At 41.8% G+C, this 26,117-nt stretch overlaps 1 protein-coding gene across 1 annotated transcript in view; it reads left to right on the forward strand.

The window, feature by feature from the left end:
- Positions 1-26,117, forward strand: part of lrba (LPS-responsive vesicle trafficking, beach and anchor containing) — a 185,724-nt gene that overhangs the window by 143,866 nt on the left and 15,741 nt on the right. Inside the window, 5 exon segments of the mRNA XM_034086063.2 lie at positions 236-388; positions 14,593-14,760; positions 20,566-20,655; positions 22,856-23,033; positions 25,315-25,380. Coding sequence (XP_033941954.1) covers positions 236-388; positions 14,593-14,760; positions 20,566-20,655; positions 22,856-23,033; positions 25,315-25,380 — 655 coding nt within the window.

The raw sequence follows: 26,117 nt of genomic DNA on the forward strand, positions 1-26,117 counted from the left end.
CTAAATCCACTCTGAACCGGGTTTATAAAGGCCTGCCCGTCTGTTTGCATTTGACTTGTACTTTGTTGGGGTTTTATTCTACTTCAGCACTCCTTAATTGGACATATTCAGATCACACCTTTCTAAATCTGACCCTTTTAATCGGGCTGGTATGTCATTTCTCTGTGCCTTCTGTTTAAGAAATATACTTCAGTCAGCATTATTTTAAACGTGTCTCTGTGTTATATCAACGCAGGAGCTGATCCCAGAGTTTTACTACCTCCCCGAGATGTTTGTCAACGCCAACAGTTACAACCTGGGAGTGATGGAGGAAGGCGCCATGGTCTCTGATGTGGAGCTGCCACCTTGGGCCAAGAGCCCGGAGGAGTTTGTGCGCAACAATCGACTGGTAAGAAACACACATAGCAATATGTAAATGTATAATACATATTATATAATTAATATAAAGTGTTACATTATTGTTGTGGTTGTGATATTTTGTTGTAATATTAAAAGGTTGTTACTGTCACACAGACATGTCTGACTTTGATAATAAATCTTAGCACAAATCGTAGCTCAGGAACATAGTAGGCCTACAGTTTTTATAAAAAGAGATATAATAACAACTTTTCTTCTCTTGGCTAGCTCCAGAGCACTGCAGAATGATTGTAGAAAACATTAACAATAATTAAATAGATTTTACATTGATGAAAAGGAAATACTCTTGAAGTTGTTCACATGTTCACAAGCCTCTGGGATTGCTATAGATTCAACAATATTGAACCAAAAACTAAGAAAATGGAGGATTTACTCTTTTCATAGGCTTTTTGGGCACCACGCAGTGTGTGTGTGTTTGCGAAAGAGCGAGTAAGCACAGCTATTAAACGAGTGTCATGTAGTGTCATGACGTTTTAAATATTAAGAATTCATATGTATCAAAAACGATATTAATGCGAATCGTTGAGACACATTGTAAACCAGTGGCGGACTGGCCATCGAGACGTTAGGGACGAAACCCGATGGGCCGGTACTGAAGTGGGCCGGTGGAGTCTCCCGGGCTGATTTTTGGTCCCAGTCCGCCCCTGTTGTAAACGGACACGCACATATCTGTCTCATATGTCACATAACCCAGACGAACTCAAGTCCTGCCAGAAGTTTCTGCCCCTCCTATTTTGGCTGGAATTGCTAATTCAAAGAGACTGTTATTTCCTGATCATCTCACAGTCCTTCCTGTTACCTGAGCCTCCCGCTCCTCCGACATGCCCCAGCTCTCACATTGCTGTGTCGGCAAAGTGATCCAACATCACCTCACCTCCTCTCCCTATCCACCTCTCCATCTCTCTTTCTGCTCCCGCTCTGTTCACACACACATGCTGCACGTTCGTGTGTGAGATTTCAACCGTGTTGGTGTGCAGAGATGATGCAGTATCCTGTTTCTGATCTCCCCTTCCGCCTGCTCGGCCCAAAGCAGAGATATTCACACACACACACACACACACACACACACACACACACACACACACACACACACACACACACACACACACACACACACACACACACACACACACACACAACACACACACACACACACACCACACACACACACACTAGGCTGTGAAACTACGGTAACTCTTTATATCAGATTACCTTGATCTGCTCCAGAAGGTCAGAAAACACAAGACAGATTTATTATTTCTGTTGTGTGTTTCCAGAGTAGTATGACTTTGGTACTTTTAGATTTCAACCTTAAAACTTTTTGACTTAATGCAGAGTTGAACTGATGCTCAATGATGTCCTTGTAAATAAAAATCTGTTTCATGGATACATAGGCTAGAATAAAATCAAATGAAGTAACATGAATTCACATTACATACATAGGTAATAATGCAAATAATTATCCCTGCATTCCAATGCTTTAAAAGTCCTCAGCTGGCTCCATTTGTAATCATCCTCTCTGTAAAGTGTTGGGGTAAAACAGATGTAGCGATGTGCGATGTGCCCACATTGGTAATGGGTGCTGATGAGGCTGGGGGTGCTCTGTGACCTGTGCAGTCCTGCGGTGGCTCTGTTAACCAGCCTGCTGATATGACCAGCACCCTATCATTAATCACACACTCCTCCCTCTTTGGCTGTCAGCATGAGTCCAGGCCAAGGTGGATTTATAAGGGAACAAATGTTCTTCAGGCGGCATGTTGTCTTCCCGTATGGAACTTAATTTGTGCTGATTAAAGAATATACCTTAAAATAATTATTATCATTTGTCAAACTTGTTGTCATGTAACGCTAAAACAATACTTTTATCAATTGTTCAAGTAATGTACTTATATGAAGATGTACTGCACTGCAGTGTGTGATCTGAATAGTAGGTCAGACATAAGTAATATGAAAATATTGGCTAAAGAATTCAAGAAGGTTGATTGGGCATTTCTCCCAATTTTTTTTTATTGAAAATGTAATTATGAAACAAAAAATAATATGATTTAATCAATCAGACCAATTCACAGTTTATTTCATTTTATTTTTAGCATTTTTTCCTTTGGACTGATCCACCATCAATACTGCTCTCCAATGTAAAACATTTTTAATAAACCAACTTAGAACGTACCCACCGTAAGAATATTCATAATTTGGATAATGTTATTGTATACTTAACACAACAGATATGTCAAAACTGTACCATAGAAGAAAGTAACTGTACCAGCATCTGTGAGTTAATGTGCTTTGGGCTCCTGCAAGCACAAAGCGGCTTTTCATTGCCAGTTTAAGTGCGGCAGACTCATCTACTCCTGCTCCCTTGGTTTCCTCTGGTTGTTTCCTTGGTGCCCAATTTAGCACTGCAGAGGCAATTTAGACTTATCCAAATGGTTCACACTCATGCACAGCTACCTGCTAGTTACTGCTTTCAGGCTGATACAATTGCAGTCTGCGGTTTCTTTCTGCACTCCGTGCAAATTGAGATATTGATTCAGTGTGCAGCCAAGCCCAGCAGGCAGGTGTAGCAGAGCAACATAACAAGCTCAGTTAAAGAAAGAGTATCTCGGTCTTTTATACGGAGAGTGTGAATCCCAAACTGTTTTCTATTTGTAGTAATAGGTAGTCAAATGATTCACATCATATTGATCCACTTCTGCAAGATGTTGGCTCCAAATGTCAATGGTGGTCAGACAATAAAATATATTCTTAATATTATTGTTTGTGGTGCAAAACAGCCTTTGGATTATCTCTGAAAGAGGTTTTGATCAGTACATTGTCGGTATACATTTAGTCTCTTAAAGAACCAGTCGTACAGTATTACCGAACATTTACAGACCAAATCAGAGAGCCAGAGCATAGGAGGGTGGACAAGACAAAAAAGGGATAAATGGGCAGAGGACGAGGTAGAGGGAGGCATGTGTGGGTGGACAGGTCTCTGGTCCTGACAGATAGCTGGCATTAGAGGGTGTCAGCTGGCAACTGTGGTACTATTGGGAGAGAGATGAGCGTGGCAGAGAAGAGAGGAAGACTGAAGGAGTTAATGGGCTGTTTGGCTCTCTTTAGCTTGTCTGCTGCTAATGGCCTCGCAACACAAGGATAGACAGCAGGAGAGAACACGCAAACACACGCAAATGTGCACGCACTTACAAATACACACATGCCTGCTGTCTCTACTCCGGTTATGAGCCCCAGATGATTAACAGCTAATTAGGGCCCAATCTGGAAAGGCCATTAAAAGCCTCTCTCAGTAAAGGATTGTGCTGCTGTGCAAAACGGAAGCTTGTTTTTGTTGTGTGTGTGTGAGAGTCGCACGGTTGCTAATAAAAAAAAAACGGCCTAAATGATAAACATTACATCAAGTTGAAGCCTGGTTTATATTGCTCTGGTGTGGGAAGTATCATAGTTTATCACTAATGTTTAGTTAGAGGTGTTGCATGGCAACAGATAAACTGCAATGTGTGTCTTCACAGATTGTTGTAGAAACTGGCTTGAAGTTCAGTTGTAAAAAAAGTTGAAGTTTTTAGGATCATGTATTTTAGACAGACTTTCTGGAGACGAAGCTTCTCCGCGCCTCAAGTCAAGCAAGCGCCTTCTCTACTGCCTACAGTATACTTAAATGCTGGCTTGTAAAGGCACACTCCCTTTCTGTTGATCCATCACAAATCCACACACACATGCACGCAGAGGCACGGGGTCTTGAGGCGGCATGCTACAGAGATCAGGGGCTGCTTGTTGTTCTTACCAGTAGGTCAAAGAAGAGGTTAAGAACTTGATCCCGCCTCCACCAGATAACTACATGTCTCTGGGCACTGTCAGCCTCTCTGACATTCCACTCAGACCGCATCTCCCTGCTCAGGTCTGCTAAACATTAGCGCGATAGCAGGTGATCGTGTGTATATGTTGGCTAAGTTTGTGCGTGTGTTTGTGTGCACATCAATGTTTACCTGTGCGTTCATGTGTCCAGGCTTCAGTGGAGCAACTGATGGGGAGCGTCCTAAACCACAGTCCGTTCGATAAGCCATCTCCTACTGTGAGAAGGCCAATGGTCGACTGGGTGGAGATTTAAGAGGCCGCATTTTATACATTAATGGCAACAAATTACATTATTATCTAGTCCTGGCTGTTTTATTTTCGGAATGAAAACCACTGTCCCAATTTTCATGAAACTTAAATGATTAAATGATCTTAAACAATTTATGTATCATTTTTGTGAACATTGGAAGATATAGCATTGCTTTTGCATTCATGTGGTGCTGGGATAACAGTAAAAAGGTGTTCCTGTCTGGGGAAGTTTCCTTGAACGTCCCCTAAAGCCAGACCAAGGATTTTTTTTTTTTTTTAAAGTGTTTTGAAGCTCTGGCAATAAAAATACAACTCAATTTCTTTTTAGCCACCAATGTTTTTGCGACAACCACACTGAAGTGGGAAGAACAACCTCCCTGACTCCGATATGAGACCATCCAAGCAGCTCGTGAATGCACCTTTGACATTGGCAGGGGTCTGTGTTCTCCGGGTGGCATTCTAGTTTGAAACATAACATTAAAACTTACATTTTCATAATCAAACAAACAAAGTACTGCATCATTAGGTCACTAATAAGGACGTTAGTTCGTTCTTCATCTGTTTCGATACAACAGTTATCTCTCCCATCCAAACACTGATTTGTCAATTCCTAACTGACAACAAAGACTGCCCATGTTCCTTCTTTGAGCAAAGAGGGGTTGCAATCACCGTCTAACCCATGGAAGTCTATGGGGCCCGTTTGCTGCTCTCTAGTTCACATGTTTGGTTCCCTTCAGTCAGCTGCGCTCTTGTAATTCTGCTGATGGACCTGCAAACCACACACATGGGAGAGACTGGCAGCACATTACTTTCGGCCTTTTCCTCTATAAAACATCGACTCACTCAAAGCAGTGACAGAGACATCGCTTAACTGCCCTCACAGAATGAGGGAGAGACCTTGCTCTTGTCGAATGGGCAAAGCCAACTGAGTGATGGGTCAGAAGTTGATACTGAGAGGGGACCATAGGTCATCACCGCGTGATAAACCCTTACTGTAAGTACCTGACAAAGCTTTGCTGAATGGATGTAAGACACTAAAGTAACTTGTGTGATTGGAGTCACTCATTTAACCAACATGCTATTTATTTGTATTAAAGTCCTGCTTAATGTTTGGTAAAAACTCTTGAAAGCTGGGACAATTGCAGCTGTGTAATTAAAACATGATGGGATATATTTGCTCTGCCTTACATGTTGCTCTCCTTGCTGACTAGATTGAAGTTTGAGCAAATCTAGAATCTTCGCTAATAATTTAGTGGCTGTACCTTAACCTGTCCTTAATTGCAAAAATGGAAAATGATTCACTGGAATGTTGTACAAATGTGTTCACTTTCCAATTTTTTGTGAATAATTTAGAACTCCAAAACCATTTAAGGGACCAATGTGATAATTCAAAAATACTGACAATGAACTTTCAAATTGATCAGTCGAAGCAGCTCTTAGTGTGCAAGTATATTGGTTACTCACAGTAGTGGTTGCACCCCCTCACCCCCTAATATGTTACATCTTTGAACAATGATTGCGAGCCTCACACTTGTTCTTCCAGCTGTGGTCAAACAGCAGTAATCTCGCCTGCTCAGCGCTAACAGACAAATGCCTTATGAATATGAGACGTATCACTTTTACCCCTAAAACCTCATTTACTCACACTATCAGCGTCTTTGAAAGTCCTTTTCTGAAGTTTGTCAATTTGATATGCTGACAGCCGTTCACACTTACAGAAACTATGTCATCATGGCAGACAAGTCCATTATCCTACCAGTGTATGAGCAAGGAAGTGGATAGGGGTGTTCTGGGTCCTATTTGCCATCTGATACAATCGTTTACAAGACGGAGTATTGTGGCCGCTGTTTAAAACATTATACACTCGATGGGAACTCGGAGAACAGACCTCCATCAAGGTCAAAGGCACTGTCCCACAATGTTAACTTAAGTGAAAAATAATGTGCGTGTCCGCCCTGTGATTTGGATCAGCACCTAATTGTAATTGGTTCTTCCTTGGCCCTCATCCTTCCACCAAATGTAATAAAAATCAGGCATGTCCATTTCCGTAATCCTGCTGACAAACAAACCAAGCCCATAGCTTCCTTCCTGGAAGTGTCACCATGCAGAATTGTGCAGTGGCAGTACACAATCTGAGGGAAAGCTGCGTGCAGTAGACAAAAGCAACTGTTCCCCTACAGCCAGACATGATAGCTCCCTAGTGTCGACCACCAGCTAGACAAAGTCAAAGATCATAGCTGTTTACATTCACCTCTCATCCGCTCTGGACTCTCCGATCAGTCTGCCGCTGTGACGCACATAATGCCGTTCCCACCAGCCTCCACATGTTATCCTCACAGGAACCCCGTGGGAGTTCATGTGTGAGCTGAGGTAAACCACTGCTAGGACCACTAAGACATACTTACGCACTTGTGAATGACTGAGTGAGTGAAAATCCTACCGTCGTCTGGCCCAGTATGGCCTCTTGTAACAGAACACAGTTTACCATGTTAGCCTAGCGCTAATCTATTCCCCCGGTGTCTCCTCTGAGAGCCTTGTTGTTGGATGGGAACTACCACGTGGGGTAGAGGGTGGGGGTGGGGGGTTATCTGGCTAATGTCAGGCAGCGCTCACTGTAGGGGTATTGTCATGCATAAGGGCAGACATGTTTACTGTGTTCTCAGTGTTTTACGAGCTGTCCCCCCTTCTTCCCTGCCTCCCCTCCTCCCTGTCCTTCTCTCCCTTCTCTTCTTCGTCCTCCTCTCCAATGACGTAATAGAGGAGGCCGATGAGAGCCTGAGAAATGGGATGATCTACTGCTGCTGACATGCTCACTCACTAATGTTGTCCTTCTCCCTTTTCCTGCACTCCTCCACTCTTATTTTGCTTCTGCCAAAGTCTACTGAGATGCTTTTGTTGTTGCAGTATAAATATAGTTTCACACTCCTTCACTCCAGCACTGGACATCTGTGAGGTTATATTGGCTACATATAAACAAATGTTTGCTTCCCCTGTCCCAAGTTAAAGTGTACAGGCAATAATTAACTGCAATAAGTATTTTATAAGAAATATTTTCTGGTATTACAAAGTCTACACCAGAGGATTGTTTTTCAAATATTTATTTAAAAAAGTTCTTAAACGTAAGATATTTTGATAAATGGTTTGTGATATTTAATCTTGTTCGATTATTTAAATTATTTATTTTGGATAAAGATCCCTTAAAGGGTCAGGAACACTTTTGGTGTGTGCTGTACATGCATGCAGCATACACACACACACACACACACACACACCACACACACACACACACACACACACACACACACACACACACACACACACACACACACCACACACACACACACACACACACACACACACACACACACACACACACACCACACACACACACACACACACACACACACACACACACACACACACACACACACACACACACCACACACACACACACACACACACACACACACACACACACACACACACACACGGCCTAGGGTATCTAGCCTCAAGCTGATCAGTGGAGTCATTCATCCTAATCATCTCCACTCTGTGTTGAGATGCCTCCACATTTTCCGACTGACGGAGAGACGGTGCAGTCCTCCAGCCGACTCTATAATCATCTGAGACAACAATGCCCCTCTCCACAGCTATCCAAATATTCCCTCATTCAGCACGCTCCACAGACTTCCTCAGTGGCCCTGTGTTTAATCAGCTCCGACTGTTGACTTAGCTTTTGCTCACTTCATCCTATTATAGACGTGTCTTATGGCACTAGTGATCTATTTGCTAGCTTGTTAGCCTCTCTGTGTGGAGGTGGACAGATGGCCAGAGTCTCTGCAGGTGCTTGTTAGCTCTTGTTGAGAGCAGACAGTTGTGAAGTAGCCATTTTCTACGAGTGGTTTTCTCTTGATTATTGCCAGTTTACATATTTTAAACATTTTAAAACAAATGTATTTCTACATTTCTAAACTTTCTATAACTGCCTAAACAGATTATTCTTTTTCATTGAATTAACTTAAAACTAAAAAGAGGAGTCAACAAGCATTACTGCCTTCGGAGTTTGAGTCGGCACCATTTTCTTCATCCATTTACTCTCAATCAGTATTGTTACTCCATTGTCTTTGCTGTAAATTGGACCACTTTCGCAGACTACACTACGCCATTTGTCTGACTAAGACCAAATCCACCATGACATGTTTGTTATGGGGAGATACTCTCCCAATCACTGCTCATTCTGCGTCTTTCCGACCCATAATATGATCTTCTTGCATTTCAAGTGGATGAGGGATAAGAAGAGAGACGGGGGAGTGAGCTTGATAGAGAGTCAGGGTTAGAGTTTCAGGTTCCACTTGCCAACGAGTGCCTCCGTCGACCCATAGCCAGAACTCTCACAGTTGTGCCCTATCTAATTAGTAGAGCAGGAAGGAGGGGGGCTGCAATAACGCACACAACCCATCTGGGGTCTCTCGGTGTGTGTGAATTTGGGAATAAAGGAAATGGTTTGTTAGCTGTACGGCTGCTCCAAGGCTCTCATTCCTTACGTCACCCGCAGTTTTTTTTTTTCTTTTTCCTCTTCCATGTTGGGGGCCCCTCTCCCCTGGCTGGCAACAGGCTTCCTCTGCCTGCTTCAAAATGACAATCGGCTTCTCATTTACAGAGAGCTAATAAGCCCTTTAATCAGAGTGCTTGTCAACCTCAGGGCAAGGCAACTCCAGAGGAGTTGATCCAAAGGATCAGATGACTGGAAGAAAAAGCAGGAGGAGGGTAGGAATAAAAGGTAGCGCTTAGAGTGAGAGAATAAGTAAAAGGGAAAATGAGAGAGGGCTGTTGAACTTGGAAGAGGAATAGAGAATTGAAACGAGAGGTAATAAACTTGTGTTTAGTCGAGGAGAAAAGACTGGCTTCTGCTAAGGATGATGCTTTGTGTTGTACTTGGAAACACACAGATTTGATTGAATTCAATAAAACACACACAGTAATAATACAATGTGACAAAACAAAAGTTAACTACGGATTCTGTGGTTGAGCAGCAAAACCCTTTACATGTGAAAATACCTGACGTTTCTCCGGCGCACACACTGATTCTGGGTTTCAGGATGTTTTGAGCAGCTTTTTCTTAAACAGTGATTTTAGTATATACAGACCTGACAAGTGTTTGCTTTATTCATCCGTAATCGATACAAAAGAAAACAGTCTGCCGCTGACAACACTCTGCATACAACATGTGCGTTAGATTATACTTCCACACCGTCAGTGACACACACGCAGGCACATGCGCGTACGCTCACATTAGCATTGGCATGCAAATGAGTGGATTGATTTGTTAAGTGACATTTTAACATCCTTACAGACAGCTCTCCATAAGTCCTTAAAAGGGTTTTTTAGGGCCAATGAGGGAAGGAGGAGAGCATTCAGTGTCACCTCGTTAAAGCCAAAGTGAAATCCAGCTCAATCCAGACCATAAAGCTAACCACAAACCGCAGCGAGGCCAGAAACTTCGCTGATCCCCGAGACCAATGTAACTCTTGCAGACATGTAGCATGTGCAGAAACTTTCATTTTGAGCAAAAAAAAAATCACCAATAGAAGTCCAAAGTGAAGTAAAAAGATAAAGGGATGAAAATAAAACACACCCAAGTGGAAGCAAAAATAAAAGCACTCCAAGATCGAGATCAGACGTTCGCTCCGCACGACTCCTGAGTAATCCTGCTTTAATGTCCGCCAGCTGCTTAATTGCAATCATTCGGTGTCTCCGGTCTGATGTCTAAAATAAAAATAGCATGCCTTGTATGAGTATATCACCCTCTAAAAAGTTACATTTTGACAGACACATCGTCAAACTGTCATTCTCTGTGTGTTTTTGTGGTGGTTTTTTAGGCTTTAATTTCACACTACAGCTACAGATGTTTTAGAAAGGCAATCATTAAAGTAATCTGAGACCTACACACAGAAGAGGCCTGCTAATAATCAAAGCCCCAGCAAACTGGCAGGCGAGCAAAATAAGCATTTAATTCAGGAAGAGAAATTAGACATCCATTTGAATACTCTGGTGCTTTGAAAGGCAACACACTGATTAAGGTGAATGATGACATTTTCTTACATTGGAGAATATTCCAAATTATTGTTACCATTGGAAACAATTCACAGCACACAACAAAGGGGACCCCCTATGCTTCAAAGGTGTACTTTGTCAAATCCTTAACAATAGAAATGTGGGATTCCAGTGACTTCTACCCCCTATCAACATTTACATAAAGGCATGCTAAATTATTCATTAATTATCAGAGAGTTCCCAGTGGATGGGGGTGACACACACACTGGCTGCTAATTGGCCCATCAATAATCATGCCGGGTTCTCTTGAAGTGGCACCAGATCCCACCTCAGGAATCTGCTATCTGGCCCAACCTTCTGCCACACTTTTTCCACAGCGTGGCAACACAGAAGGTGACGTTTCCACACCTGCTCACCTGAAACATTAATGGGATGTTGGTACATGCCTGATTCCTGTTGTATACTCTCTGCTTGTCAATCAAGTAGCGTTATGCAGTATTCTTTATATATTGTATTTTTCCCTGTTGATTTGATTCAGATTCCCACAATCACTCTTCCATGACTAAATGACTACGGTGATATTGCAATGATGGTATGGTGAAAATAAAAAGGATAAGGTGATATTCCATTTTTTTTATTTTCACGCGATCTAAAGGTTTGATCGGTCACAAATATACAACTAATTCTTTAGAAATATTAAATAATTTCCTAAAGTGTAATTTAGCAAATCGTTCTGCAACCGGAGTTAATTAATATGTTGGTATTGTATCTTAATGTTGCGTTTGGTGAGCTGGTGAGGACAATGGCTTAAGATAAACTACAATTGCTTTTGCACAAAGGTTGATGTGTATGGTACATATTTTTATAGACTAATGATGTTTTTTGTTTTCATGGGATCTGTTGGAATTATATTTTTACTATAATCATTTTTTATTTTATATCATTCAACGCAACTTGACATGTTACTGTTTAAATGAATTGCTGAAGAATGTGCTGCTAATGTGTGATCCGACGTACGGTCAGAATGTGGCTCTCCTTTTACTTCCATCCTTACACTTTGCACTTTTTGAAAGCACTTGGAAGAACCACGATCAAGGCAGTTCACAGTATCCCCACAGGCGAAAGCCGATATTTTTTGAATCTCTGAAATCCACTGAGGTACTTTCCTACAGCTAGACTTCAGTCACGGAGTACTGCTGAGCCTTTCGTCAGACGGACAAACAAATAATAAACAGCTATACACTTACAGTGCCAACACAGCACACTCATCCGCCTACTATCACTTGTCCTCTCCCTCTCCAAATGGTACATGCAAGTGATCTCCATAAAGGCATGCCTCGAGAGGGATCTGCAATAACATGGCTGCTCTTTGTTTCCCCCGAGCTGATTGACAGTAGATTGCCGTGCACATTAAATGCCCATCAGCCCCAGCGTTAGTTTTAGAAACAGGGGAGCAGGGCCTGTCAAAGGTCAATCTTAGCGCATAATGAACAGATCTCTTTCTTTCTCGCTTAGACGCACACACAAACACACAACTGAACACACACACACACACACACACACACACAACTGAACCTCACTCTGCCTGCTATTATAGTCTGATGAATAAAGCTGTTTTCCCTGGTTTCTAATGTTACATTAATACATTACAAATGATATTATATCATAGCCTTCAAAACTGCTTGACACTGAGAATATGCTGATGCAAGAAGCACAGTTAGACATGAAGTCTAGACTGTCTTGTGCTCGAGGGGTGTTCTGTTTTATCTTAATATCAAATGTTTGCTTGGTTTCTTTGTTAAAATGATCAGCCTTAAACTGAACATTTTCAAGTGAGCCACACAAACGGGAAAAGATCAGTAAGATCTCTTTCCTTCTGCTAATTTCGTTCACTCTACATCTCAGAGCAGTGATTGCATCTAAGGTGGGCACGTTCGAAAAGACACGTGTGTAATAACCAGTAGACACAGATTAAATCTACCCTATGTTGCAAATGTATTATCTTTTCAATTTACACACGGCATCTATTGCACGTCTGTCCGTCCTGGGAGAGGGATCCCTCCTCTGTTGCTCTCCCTGAGGTTTCTCCCATTCTTCCCTTTAAACTGTGGGTTTTCTTCGGAAGTTTTTCCTTGTACGATGTGAGGGTCTAAGGACACAGGGTGTCGTATTGTCATACTGATATTCTGTACACACTGTGAAGACCACTGAGACAAATGTAACATTTGTGATATTGGGCTATATAAATAAACATTGATTGATTGACATAGGAAAACAACTATAAACCAGTCGGTCTAGTTACACTTTTCATAGACGTTTGAGTCAGATTTCTCAATACCAGTGCAAAAAAATACCCATCTATCTGTACCAATGCCAAAACAATCCTCTCTAAGAGCTTACTAAAAGAGAATTCAAGATGTTTTCTAAAACCTCTCTCAAATTGTTATGTTGTCCAATAAGTGCCCAAGGAGACTGTCAGTAAACAGGATTTTCCTGTTCCTTGCTGAGTGCCAGCTGTAACTCCATGAACTCTAATGATTTTGGAAACAAAGCACTACAGAGTGAGGTCTGGTCACTCACTGAACCACATATTTACTTGGATGGACAACGTTTTTATCCTAGTTTGATCTCATGGGTTCCATAATTATAGTTGTGGTTAACCACACCTATAAACATCTCGGAAGAATATAATATTCTAGAAGTAAACAATAAAAACTCAAACAACATGCAAACCAAAGAAGTGCAGGAACAAAAACACGTCAAATTTATAAAACAAATATCTCCCATATAAATAAAAAAGGTCATGTGAGAAAAAACATTTAAATATAGATCACGAGAAACTCTTTTAAAACACATTTGACCAGAAAATATCTTTCTATTAACATACAGTACATATCTTTTATATTATCGTCGAGACTATGGATCGACACAAAACAATAATAGTTTTACATTTTGCACTTACATGTTATTTTGAATAATGCTCTTTCTACATAGAGTTAAGGACACCATTTTGTTAATTACAAAATGTCCTGATATATAATACTCCGTCCTAGTAAGTTGGTTTATATCACACATTAAAACCTAATATACTTTTTTTCTTGACAACAGAGGGTTGTTTTGTTCTAGGTACTAATTTAATGTTTTCTTCTTTTCACACAGCGTTTATATTGCTTTGCTTCTCATTAGTTCAGATTATGGAATTTGCGACGGCATCAAAACAAATTTAAGTCTGTACTCAAGTTACAGTTAAAACATCATCATACCTCCGCCGTACAGCCTCCTCTTTCTACCCGCGCTCTCCTCCCTGATTGAAAGTTGTAATTAAGAGAGTGCGGAAGAATTAGATGCAGAATGAGCTGTCAGAAAGTCACATTTAAGTGAGGGATGCCTTGGTCTCTGCAGTAAAAATGTAAATGATATAAATTGCCATTTAAGTGTAGCACAGGCTAATGTTTTGTCACAAATTAATGTGACACAAGGCAGCAATGACAATCAAGGGCTGCCTCATTCTAATTTGGTCGTGTTTAGAGGGCTTTTGTGAGGCGATAGCTTTACACAAATTAACACAATTGCCTGTTTTTATGAGGAAACCATAAATGTTTTTTCCCTCCTTTGCCGTCTAATGAGGAGAGAAAACGGCTTGTATCTCAGCGTTATGTCGACGTCTGCAGAAGATCAACACGGTGCTCTTATCCGCCCATACCCAGCAGAGAAAAGAACAAAGACAGAGGCTGAAACGGCTCCCTAATGAACGACAAGACGCCTCTAATGTTTTGATGCTCCCCTATGATCAGATTTGGATTACCTCTGCTTTTTGCTCATTATGGAAATCATTGTCAGATTGTGTCACAGGAACGATTAGAACAATTCAGCTTTCTCTGAGGAACCCATCTCTGAAGGGCATTAGTGATAACTGCTGTTTAGTAATGGGATGGGGAACATGATCGGGGAGCAGTATTATGTTTTTGTACAGTGTGTATTTACATTTACAATACTAGTAATGCTCTCTTCCATTTACAGGCTCTGGAGAGCGAGTTTGTGTCCTGCCAGCTCCACCAGTGGATTGATCTGATCTTTGGCTACAAGCAGCAAGGACCTGAAGCCACCAGAGCTCTCAATGTCTTCTATTATTTGACCTACGAAGGGGCCGTCAACCTCAGCTCCATCACCGACCCCATGCTCCGAGAGGTGAGGCACATTATGCATACACACACTATTTAATACACATTTACTGTGTGTACTACAACGTTGGTTTCACTCCCTTGGCGGATGATGCTGAGTAATGGAAAAAAACGCATATTACAGTAAGTACACTTTGAGCGTTTGCACTCTCAAATGGATGCTTAATCTGACTATATTATAAAAGCATCTGTCCATTCAGTGCCTTTTATATTTTTGATGCCATTAGCCCTGTTAAATAGGTTGTGGAATGGCACGGGAGAGCCCAGCTAACAATCTACTGGCAGGTATTGCTGAGCCAAGCCTTTCCCCTGTGTGATACGTCTGAGAGCACTCTACCAAGTGTTCCACTTTATTGCCTTAAAGCCTCCGCCTTGGCTTTCATTCATTATTCATCTCTCCGACTTTGAACTGCTACACTGGCCTGCCGGAAAGCAACCACACAAAACACCGTGCTGAAAAGAAAAACACTGCCAAACACGGGCCTGACAACTTCACCAATCTGCATTAAAGGGCAGCAGGACAATTGACCCGGCTCCCTTTAGCCTTTCCTATGTTTAGCTTGTGTTGCCAAAAGTAGCACACATCCTTTTGATTCTCGTCAGAGTATTGTCCAAAGGCTTTGTAAAGAGTTTCTTCTGAAGGATTATTTTAGTTTTTTACAGTGTTTTATTTTTCCACTCTAAGCCAATTAAACAGTTGACTAAACAAAGTCATTGCTGAGATCTGTAAATGAAATTGATTCTGCGATCATGACCGCTTTTTTTTCTTCCTATTCTATGGGTTTTTCCACTTAGTTTCAAGAAAATATTAGTTTTATCTTTCTTTGAGGCCGCTGACAACCAACACACCGAACCCAGAAAAATAAATCCTCCTTGGCGAAGAACAAGACCCAAGTTTGCAATAAACCATATTTATTTATTTTGGTAAAGGCCCTAATTGTATTTAGCTCTAAATGGAGATGAGTTCAGAGTACATCAAGGGGCCGAGGTGAGTCCCTCTGCTGTTCTGCTGCCCTTCATGCTCAGTAACTGGAGCATCACGGACACTAGGGCTGGATCATTGATTTATCACCTCATTCGCCCTAATTCCCATCCAGATGTGCTCTGGCCTTTATCTACACACAAACACATAAACACACACACACACACACGGACATGCAGATTCATTACCAAGGTGCACCGGCCATTCCAGACTCAGCCCATTACCCATTCCCCTGGTTAAACGCAACCACAAAATTGGATCACCGGTAGAGCACTATTTGTGCCCTGACAAAAGGACAGATAAATCTACACGCATGCAGGACACCATCGGAGGCAGGTGCATATCATTTGAGTGGTATTAAAATAGCCCCTCATGCCCTCCCACTTATGACTGCAGGAATGTAGATTTTAGATATACATGCTGCTGAATACATGGTTTACACACATTTGTAATATAACTAAGGAATAAAGTACACATTTTAAAGCGTTTAGATTGTGTGCATGTGGATGGGAAATGCATTGCTGTACACACAAATGCATTGCTGTACACACAAATGCATTGCTGTACACACAAATCAATGCTTTTATTGAAAACATATGGGGTTATTTATTTACATTAATTGTCCCAGCATTTAATTTAGACTTAAATGATGTTCTATTAATTTTAACACATTTGATATATTTTAGTGTACGCATTTATATATATATATATGAAAAAATGCTGCAAGTTTGTTCAATTCTTAGCAGTAAAAAAGGGAGTTTGTAGTTTTCTCCAATCACTCCCTCTCTGATGCTGTGAGTCCAAACTGCTGGCTTTCACCTTTTGAAAACACCCTCTGTCTGAGCGCTTTAATTAGTTAAATAAACCAAAGCAGTGTTATCCCTGTGAGCTAAGCCAAAGCTCTCCTTCAACCGTGTTTGTGCGGAAGGAAGCTTGCCCTGTCTGTGCAGAAGGTGGAAACAGAGTTCCAGGCCTGGCCCTTGTCAGGCCCGGGCGCTGGGGGTGGCGGAGGGCTTTGGGTCTGAAAATGTCCCCAGAGTTTACCATCACTGAGTGACAACTGTTTCAGCCTGAGCTGTGGTCCGGGCCAGGCTCGGCCGCATTAGGACAGGCCCCGGGGCTGTTCATTGTCAAGGGGAGGGGCCACAGACGCGTGTGTGTGTGTGTGTGTGTGTGTGTGTGTGTGTGTGTGTGTGTGTTCGGGTCGGAAAAGGTAGATGATTGGGGCAAATAGTTCTGTAATCCTGCCACGCTGTATTGGCAGCCGCTAACTCCCACCCACCCCGATTTAACACGCACACACACTGTGTAGATCCTACCTTGATATGTTTGTACATACACATGTGTATGCTCCCATTGGCATGTGTATAGCTTTGTATATTTATGCGTGCTCATCAGCATAAATGCACACGGTTGAGTGTTTATGTGTACGTTTCTGTTCTGGGAGAGTTTGGAATATCTCAGCACAGATTAGGGAATGTTGTGGAGACCACTGCTGTGTTTTTGAAAACCATGATTACTTCCTGTCCTGCCTCCGCCGCAAGTCAAAACGTACCCCCACTCTCTCTCTCTAAGAGAACTGCTGTGTGTCTGCAGATGCATTCATGTGTGTGCGTGTGCACCCGTGTGCGTGGCATGCATGCATATCTGTGTTGCCTCTCAGTGTATACAGAGAAACACACCCTGTGTTGCCATCTCATCGTTGTACAGGGCTTCCCCTCTTTCACATGTGATTACGGAAAGTCCCACAGCCTCTCACACCAGCGACAAAACACAGAGCTCGTCTGAATTATACAGCATTTGCGTAATTCGGCAGAAGACGGGAAATATACCCACACGAGTGAACCTGCCTTGACACTCAGCCAACATCGCTCGCCAATCACAGGGCACGCTGGTTTATTTTTCTTGGAGATTATAACCCTTCACTGTTTTTGTTTTTTTACATTAGATTCACAATTTTAAAATATGACAATGTTAAGCGAAAGACGCAGATTACCCCGCAAGGCGACTTGGCAAAAACACAAGGCCATCGTAGTATTTATTCCATTCATAGAGTGAATATTGTCGGACCCATTTGCATAAAAGCAGCATGTTTTACATGGAGATCCATCTTGTCAAGTGGCTGAGTAAATCAAAGGGCACGTTGGGACATCTGAGCCATTTAAATGTATAGAATATAGAAAACCTTCATCAGACACGGGCCAGTGCCCCCAAAAGAGATTGGCCTTGTGGATGGCCCCTCATATAATCACCTGAGCATCGCATAGGGAGAGGACATGCTGACCTAGACTCAGCCACTTTCCAACGTTCCACTGCCTCATAAATGTCAGAGCTGAACTTAATGAAGATAGGTTGAGTGGCTTTGAGGAGTCTCATCCTCACATTAGCTTAAGCAAAATGCCCCGCTCTATAGGCGGAGGAGAGGGGAGGCACTTTGACCTTGAATGATGCACTGATGTCCTCTCACTAACACACGGACTGTGAGATGGAAAATGTTGAGATTCTCTGTCAGGATCAGTAATGAGGTCACGTGCAAAGGTGGTCTTTGATATCATCGAATGAACAGAATGGCCTTTTATTTAAAAACATTTTAATGACGCGTGTAACACTCCAGACTTACCCACATTACTGGATTATTGAAGCATATCTGTGTGGACCAGTATGTTTGCAAATCTTTATGTACCGTACTTTTCGGACTATAAAGCGCACCTCCATATAAGCCGCAGCAGCTAAATTGTCCGTCTGTCTTGCTCTCGTTCTGTCTCTCGGTTCTACTTTTACTTTGGCGCGCTACCTGTCTCACTCTTTTCCGGCCTCCAGCTTTTCCTGCTGGAGCCCGCCGCTTAAAGGTGGCGGGCGCGGACCGGTCATAGAGCCCATAGAGTTAAAGGTGGTTAATTTTACCTGTACAATCCATAGATTTAGGAGGTTCCCTAGTGGCCGTTAGCTGTACAAAAAAAATTGAGAAAAAGTCGAGGCTTATAGTCCGAAAAGTACGGTATTTAGGTCTTCATACAGTTAATGTCATTATTTGTATTTAAGCTCTCATAAAGTATACTTGTTATAAAAACCACCAATAAAATAATTACATTTTTATGGATGAATTAAACCAGTTTTTGTTTTACTAGAAGATATAAAAATAATATTTAAGCTCCCGGAGGGGAAAGCTGAATGAATGTGCAAAATTAGAGTTAACAAGGCTTCCATAATGTTGAGTAAAATAAGGGGATTCACTAGTAAAGATTACAATAGAAAATGTTGTTACCTCGTCTGTGTGTGGAATAGTTTTAAAAACGTATAATATACAGTTGAGATTGCTCCTTCTCTGCGCCTCTGCGGTTAGTTTCAGACAATGGGTACGAGCGGACTAACTTCCCAACCTTTTTCTCATGGAAATCCCATATGCAGGCCTCAGCCATGAGCTCATTCTCACAGGCCTCGCCAAGTCAGGCTCAAACGTCTCAGCCTACACAAGCTGTCACTCCCACACAGCCAGTCATAGTGCACACCAACACACTGACGCTCTGTCATCATTTTGTGTTGGCCACTTTCTCTCTGCCTGTCCTTTTTTATAAACATCTATCAAGCTGTAAGGGAGATTTTCTGCTTAATGTTGTTCTACCAATTCCCACAGACACTTATCTTGCATTCTTTTCTTTTCTGTACTTTACATGTGTCAGAGGTTGTTGTTTGTTTTTCATTGTGTAGAGTGTATACAGTTACAAGACCTTGCACATGCATGCAACACTTTTTTGTGAATTGGATCTGTAACCAGATGTTTTTTGTTGTGTTTTTTATTACATATATCTTTTTCAAATATAAATTAAATAATAGTTTCAGCTTCTCAAATGTGAGAATTTGCTCCTTTCTTAATATGTAATTTGAAAGTAAATATGTTTGTCTTTTGCCTGTTTATTGGACATGACAAGAAGTTTGATCTTGGCTTTCCTTATTTCCCCTTTTTTAAAAATAAATAAATCCTGAAAAAGTTTTTAACATTGTCCTCAATACAAAAACGTTTTCAGTTGCAATCTTTGATGATAATAGTATAAAGTGCAGAGTATGGGACACGTTGGTGTGGGCCTGCTACATCGTGTGTGTGCGTGCGTGCGTGTGTGTGCGCGCGTGTGTGTGTGTGTGTGTGTGTGTGTGTGTGTGTGTGTGTTGCCCGCCCGGCCGGCCTGACAGTGAGCTGTGTAATGATGTCCAGAGGCTGCTCGGCCAGCGTCTGCTCTGACATTTATGGTCCTATACCTCTTCATTAACACCACCTAACCAGCCTACAAGCCCTCCTGTCCTGGCCCTCCTCTGATTCTGTGTGTGGTTGTGGAGAATAAATTGGTCCATGTGTGTAAATGTGTGTGTGAGAGAGGGAGTGTGTCAGACAGTGAGAAAGTATGTTTATATGTACGACGTGTGCATCAACAGTGGAAGCATTTCTTCCTACGCCGCAATAGTTTTTGTAATTATGTCTTTGTTTTCTTTTTGTCGAGACACTAATCTCAGATTGTTGAGTATTAATGATGTATGAAACAATATTTGGTATGAGAAGAGAATATATAAATACAATTTACAATGTTTTTACATCAATTTTAATTAATTTTATTGATCAGCCAAAATCACCATTTTTAGTTTTTCTTGTTCTGTAAATAGATGCTGAAATGTACTTTTGTACCAATATCTAGCTACTTTTGTAGTGATAGTACTATTCTTTAAAACTGTCCCTTTTATGATATGCAATATGTTTTCCCCTGATTGCAATGGCTTTACTTTTACATTATGCACTTTTTAGTTTTTGAGGAAAACGTTTTCTTTTTCTTTTTCCCTCAGGCTGTGGAGTCTCAAATAAGGAGTTTTGGACAGACCCCCTGCCAGTTGCTCATCGAGCCACACCCACCCCGAAGCTCAGCCATGCAGGTGGTGAGTAATCACGCACATACAGTACTGGCAGATAATCTCAAAGACACACTCACACATATTTACCTGTAGTCCTTCAGAACATACTACCATACAATATGGGTCAGAATCCAGCTGAGCTCCAGAATCATCCATTGTGCTGCCTTAATGCCCTCTCTGACTTCTGGTGTGCCCTGAAGTAGGCACTCTGCTTTGCTTCATGTAACTCTTATAATGTTTGACTTTCTCTTTTCATCCTCATGTTGCCATCCACTTTCTTTGTATTCCGCTTAAAACTGTGGGAAAATAAAGTCTAGGGTTTGAAAGCATCTCCTCTCTCGTCATTAGAGAGGTGTGTGTGAAAGGGAAAGATCAGAAGCATTTGTGTGCATGTGTGTTTAGTGAGAGGTATGCGGGGAAAGGCACAGCTTTGTGCTGGAAACCTGGGTCCCAGCCAGCTTTTCTACCTGAGCTGGAAAAGGAGATCAACGAAGGAGGGCAATGAACAGCAGCAGTGAAGTGACGGCTTTTTAAGGGCCAGGGAGTGCAGTCAGTGTGCCTGCCTGTGATGGGCCCGGGCCCCATGAGTCCCTATTAGTGTGGTGTCCCTGTGGCGCTGACAGCTGGCTGTAGACCACCACCCAGCGCACACACACTCAGACACAAACTCAGGCAAGGCTTTGAATCCGCCTCACTCATGCGCACATTCCCAAATGTTTTTATTTTTGCTCTGCCATGTATAGTTTTCAAACATAATATTCAGAGGCCATTATTCAAACGCATTTCTAACCCTCCCCACCCGTCAGTATTCCCGCAGAACGCCCTGTTCTCGTTGCTTTTACATGTTCATGCTCTCTACTTTCTCCCATCCTCTCATGTGAGTGTGTTGTCAGAGTGTCTGCATCCGCCCGTGCTGGTGGTAATGATACTGTCAGTGCGTCTGGTTAGCTGTCAGACACACCGGATTTACTCAGGTCTGTTCCCGATGTTAACACTGATGTTCTTCTTCTTCACACGCAAGCAGGAAAATGGCCTCGTGTTAGAGCTGCTTAGTACAAACACTTTGTAAATGGCTCTATGAGCTCCCGTCTGCAGGGACACGGTTTCAAGTGTCAATGAAAACACTTTTTTTGTTAGGACTGCATTGTTGGTTTTTCTATTGGTTATGCTAAAGTTACAAGCTTATTATAATGCAAGTACAATTGTATTTCAACGATTTTAGACAGAAATGATATTGCCTTAGAGTTTAAGTACGGAGCCCCTGTCTGTAAAATTAAGTCCGAGTACGAAATATATCTCAAATAATGTATGCACTGTAATTTCCCCACATAAACATAACAGTCTGCACTGAAATGGTTGTCTCCTGTGTGCTCCACTTCCTCCTTGGCGCACCGGTAACTTTCTCAATTTAAAAAAAAAAAAAAAGTCGGGATAACGGGTTAGTTTCTCTTGTTCATTTTTAAATTCCATCGATTAATAGGAAATGTATTATTGAGATGCATTGATAATAAATATATTGGTTAGCTGCAGTTTTACGCAGAAGAATAACCTGGATTTAATGTAAAACATTACTGTTTACTACACTTACTAACACTGTGTATTTATGACAGACTGCAGACATTTAAAAACATATACAGTAAATACTTTGGACATGAATTTGTAAAATAAATAATGTGCGTCTGATCTGTTTTTCCAGGAAAAAATGTAATGTTCCTTGCAAAAAAAACATTTCAATTACGTCCACTCTTCCACTCAATGGACAATCTAAACTGGCTACTAGTGTAAAACTCTGAATCCATAATTCTGCACAGTGAACAAACATTTCTGACTGAACAAGGCCTTTAAAACATATTGGAAGGCTTTGTCTTTTGTCACACTTTAATGTATTCACTTTTCAGGTGAAAAATCTATTTGAGATTTTTTCCATTCCTAATTTCCCCTTCACACCGTTTCAAAAGGGATCTCTTGCCTTTAACCTCTTTTCCTAACCCGTGCTGCTCGAGTGCTGCTTACTGCTCTCCTGCTCAAGCTTCCTAACTTTCTCTCTGTCCTTCTTTTCCTCCCTCTCCCTCTGTTTGTTCCTCACTAACACCGGCTGCGACTGCTTCTCTCGTCTTTTTTGATTTGCTCTTTGTCTGCCGCTCCATATGTCGGCTCTTTTTTCCCCCTCTTCCCTTCATCCCGTTGTCCGTCCTGGGGTCCTGAACAGTATCTTCTCCTGCAGACCCCACTGATGTTTACGGAGCAGATGCAGCAGGATGTTATCATGGTGCTGAAGTTCCCATCCAACTCTCCTGTGACCCACGTAGCAGCCAACACCCAGGCGGGCCTGACGTCACCGGCCATCATCACCGTCACTGCAAACCGCATCTTCGCTGTCAACAAGTGGTATGGACTGACAGGTAAGACAAGTGTGTCCATGCACTCATCATTGTCTCTCTGCTTTGAAAAAGGTGGAATAACTTTAATCCTCACATTTGTATGCCATTGTGATTCTGCACCAAATGAACCTTAAAGGGCACCTATTATGCAAAATCCACTTTTTCATGTCTCTTATACATCAACATGTGTCCCTTCTGTGGAAAGAGACTCTGAAAGTTTCAGGAAAACATATTTGCTCACTTTTTGTCCTGATCCATTTCTATAAAAAACAGTCTGAAAATGAGCTGATCAGACTTTGGCCACTTTGTGATTTGGCTTGTGTAACCATTAGCCAATCACCATCCAAGGTAACCCCCTCCCACCTTATCACCTGAATCTCCTCCTAGAGCACCATTGTGTTCTTTTCAACCAAATCTCTCTCAGAGGGGCGTGGGGAGGGGCTCCTTATTTTCATCTAGTAACAGACAGAGAATCAGCACTTTTGAAACAGGGCTGAAACAGAGGGGTTTATGGGATGCTACAATGTTCTGTATTTCAGCAAAACACTTCAGAGACATGTTTGTATATATCTCAGACTTATAATATATTGATGAAAAACAGTATAATAGGGGACCTTTAAGGGTTTTCAAAGCCAGTACATACAATCTTTTGCTACCACACAATCATCTTCACATTTGCTCATCTCTGTCCTCCATACTCTGCACCTAATTTACCCGAGAATTGACCCGTCTCGTCTCTGTAGGATGGACGTTGATTTGGGAGATGGTTGACTGTGTCTACTGGATAGCAGTATCACATGTGACACATGCAGCAGCCAGCATTAGGGCTCACGTCCGACTCCATACATCAGCCTCTCACTTCACTAAACCTTATTTACTCAGCATCCATCTGAACCCTGGATGAAACATTGCATTTGATATCTGTGAATGTATGAGGATGAAGACGTGTCGGTTGAGTTGAATACAGCCGCATCCATGCGCACCACAGACTGATTAAGCCAACTGGTTTAGTGAGCTGGTATGATAAACACGATGTCTGCTGTTCAGAAGTACTTCATTAATTGCATGGATTTACTGGAGTCTTTGTGTGGCTGTGAGCAGATGAAAGTACATTTACGTTATTTATCAATTCAACATTCAACAATAAAAATGAAGAATTTGTCTATGAAAATGTTGAAAGACATTATTCACATTTTGTTTTGGAGTGGGTGCAGCTCATGATCATTGCACATAGTTAATGAACAATTCGGTAAGATAAATGGTTTGAGTCAGCTTCTGTAAATTTAGATTGAAATCATGGAGTATTTCTTCAGTTTTTCCTGACATTTAGAAGCTAAAAAGAAAGTCAGATATAGTCTTCAGATGGAGATGGCATTGTCAGACATAGAAAGACCTCTATTATGAAATATTGTGGCATTCTTACTGATTTTAACCATTTTTATAGACTGAACAATTAATTGCTTAATCAAAAATAACATTAAGCCATTGATTACAAATTAACATTATCATAAACCGTCAGCAGTTGCCTTTACCAAAATGCTGAACGACATTTTATTTTAATTCTACCATCAACACTTGATGACGCATACGTCTGTTAGTACCATCTTACCAATACATGCTTACAGCTTCAGTGATAGGCTTGTGCAAATGCATGCATTTTATAGCATATATATATTTGGCATAAGGACCTGTCGTGGCAATTTCTTATGTTACCTTATATGCTTCTAAAAGCGTTGTCTAAAACAACTATTCCATTTCCCGATATGTGCTGTTTTCTCTTCATACTCTAATGAGGGGTTTTTAGTCCCAAGCGCTTCAAGGCCACAGAGCGGATTTGGCAGACTATGTTGAAACTACTCCTCTTCACACAAAGTCCCATAACAATATGAGACAATGTGAAAGCAGATTTCTGAGGAAACTGTCTTCCCGCCCTTTCTTGTATATAAGCTTTGCTATGTTGTGACTATTGTGCACACTCCTGCAGACTATCCTATACTCTGTGAGACCTGTGTCTTTGAATATATTCAAATAAAAAAACCAGAAAGACAACTCTTATTGTTGATCATTCTGACCTGTGTATCTCCACAGTATTGACTAGGTCTAAGATTTCCATAACAGACCCATATTGTCTGTGGCCTTGGTAGCTCTTTGACATAATTGATGTCTAATTTGCGGGAGAACTCTTGGGCTGTGACTTTATGGTTATAATTTTCAGTGTGGTTATAATGAACAGAAAGCCAGCATCGACTTCACAAGGCCACATGATTACAATATTAATCCAATCTGTCTTCTTCTCTGTCAGGTCATCAGAGCTCAACGGTGCAGGACCAGCAGTACCAACTTCCTGTGGAAATTGACCCTCTGATAGGTAGGCTGTCTTTTATGACTGTGAAAGAGTCCACACACACACACACACACACACACACACACACACACACACACACACACACACACACACACACACACACACACACACACACACACACACACACACACACACCACACACACACACACACACACACACACACACACACACACACACACACACACACACACACACACACACACACACACACACACACACACACACACACACACACGTACATTCTTTACATAGTGTGAGCTTATATATGCATGAAAAGATTTTTTTGTGCGTATTTGTGTATGAATCCCGCTGGCATCTGTGTGACTCATGGCGGCGGTGTGCGGCGCGTCCCTGGACGGCAGATTCGAGTTGTTCCTCCGCCTCTGCCCCAGTTCACTCCTCATGATATTGGCCCTGCTCTCACACTAAACCATTTGCATGCAAATTGGAATGCAATGAGCTGTGGCCTAGGCCGGCGTTTCATCATCAACTCCCCCTCTTTCTCCATCGTCCCCTTCCCTCCCTCCCTTTCTGCATCCTCTTTGGTTTAATTTGAGCGGAGGGAAAGGACGCGTGTCAATGGAAATGAATATGAATGTGGTAATAATGTGTGATTGAGAATGCACGGCGGACGGCTGTCAGGACAATATGGGCGCCTCTCATCCTTCACGACTTGTTGATGAGCAGGAGAAGAGAGCCGAGCTGCAGTGATGTATGGGATGCACTGGTGGAGAGAGAC

Source organism: Pseudochaenichthys georgianus, chromosome 1 (assembly GCF_902827115.2).
Source record: "Pseudochaenichthys georgianus chromosome 1, fPseGeo1.2, whole genome shotgun sequence".
Classification (NCBI taxonomy): Eukaryota; Metazoa; Chordata; class Actinopteri; order Perciformes; family Channichthyidae; genus Pseudochaenichthys; species Pseudochaenichthys georgianus.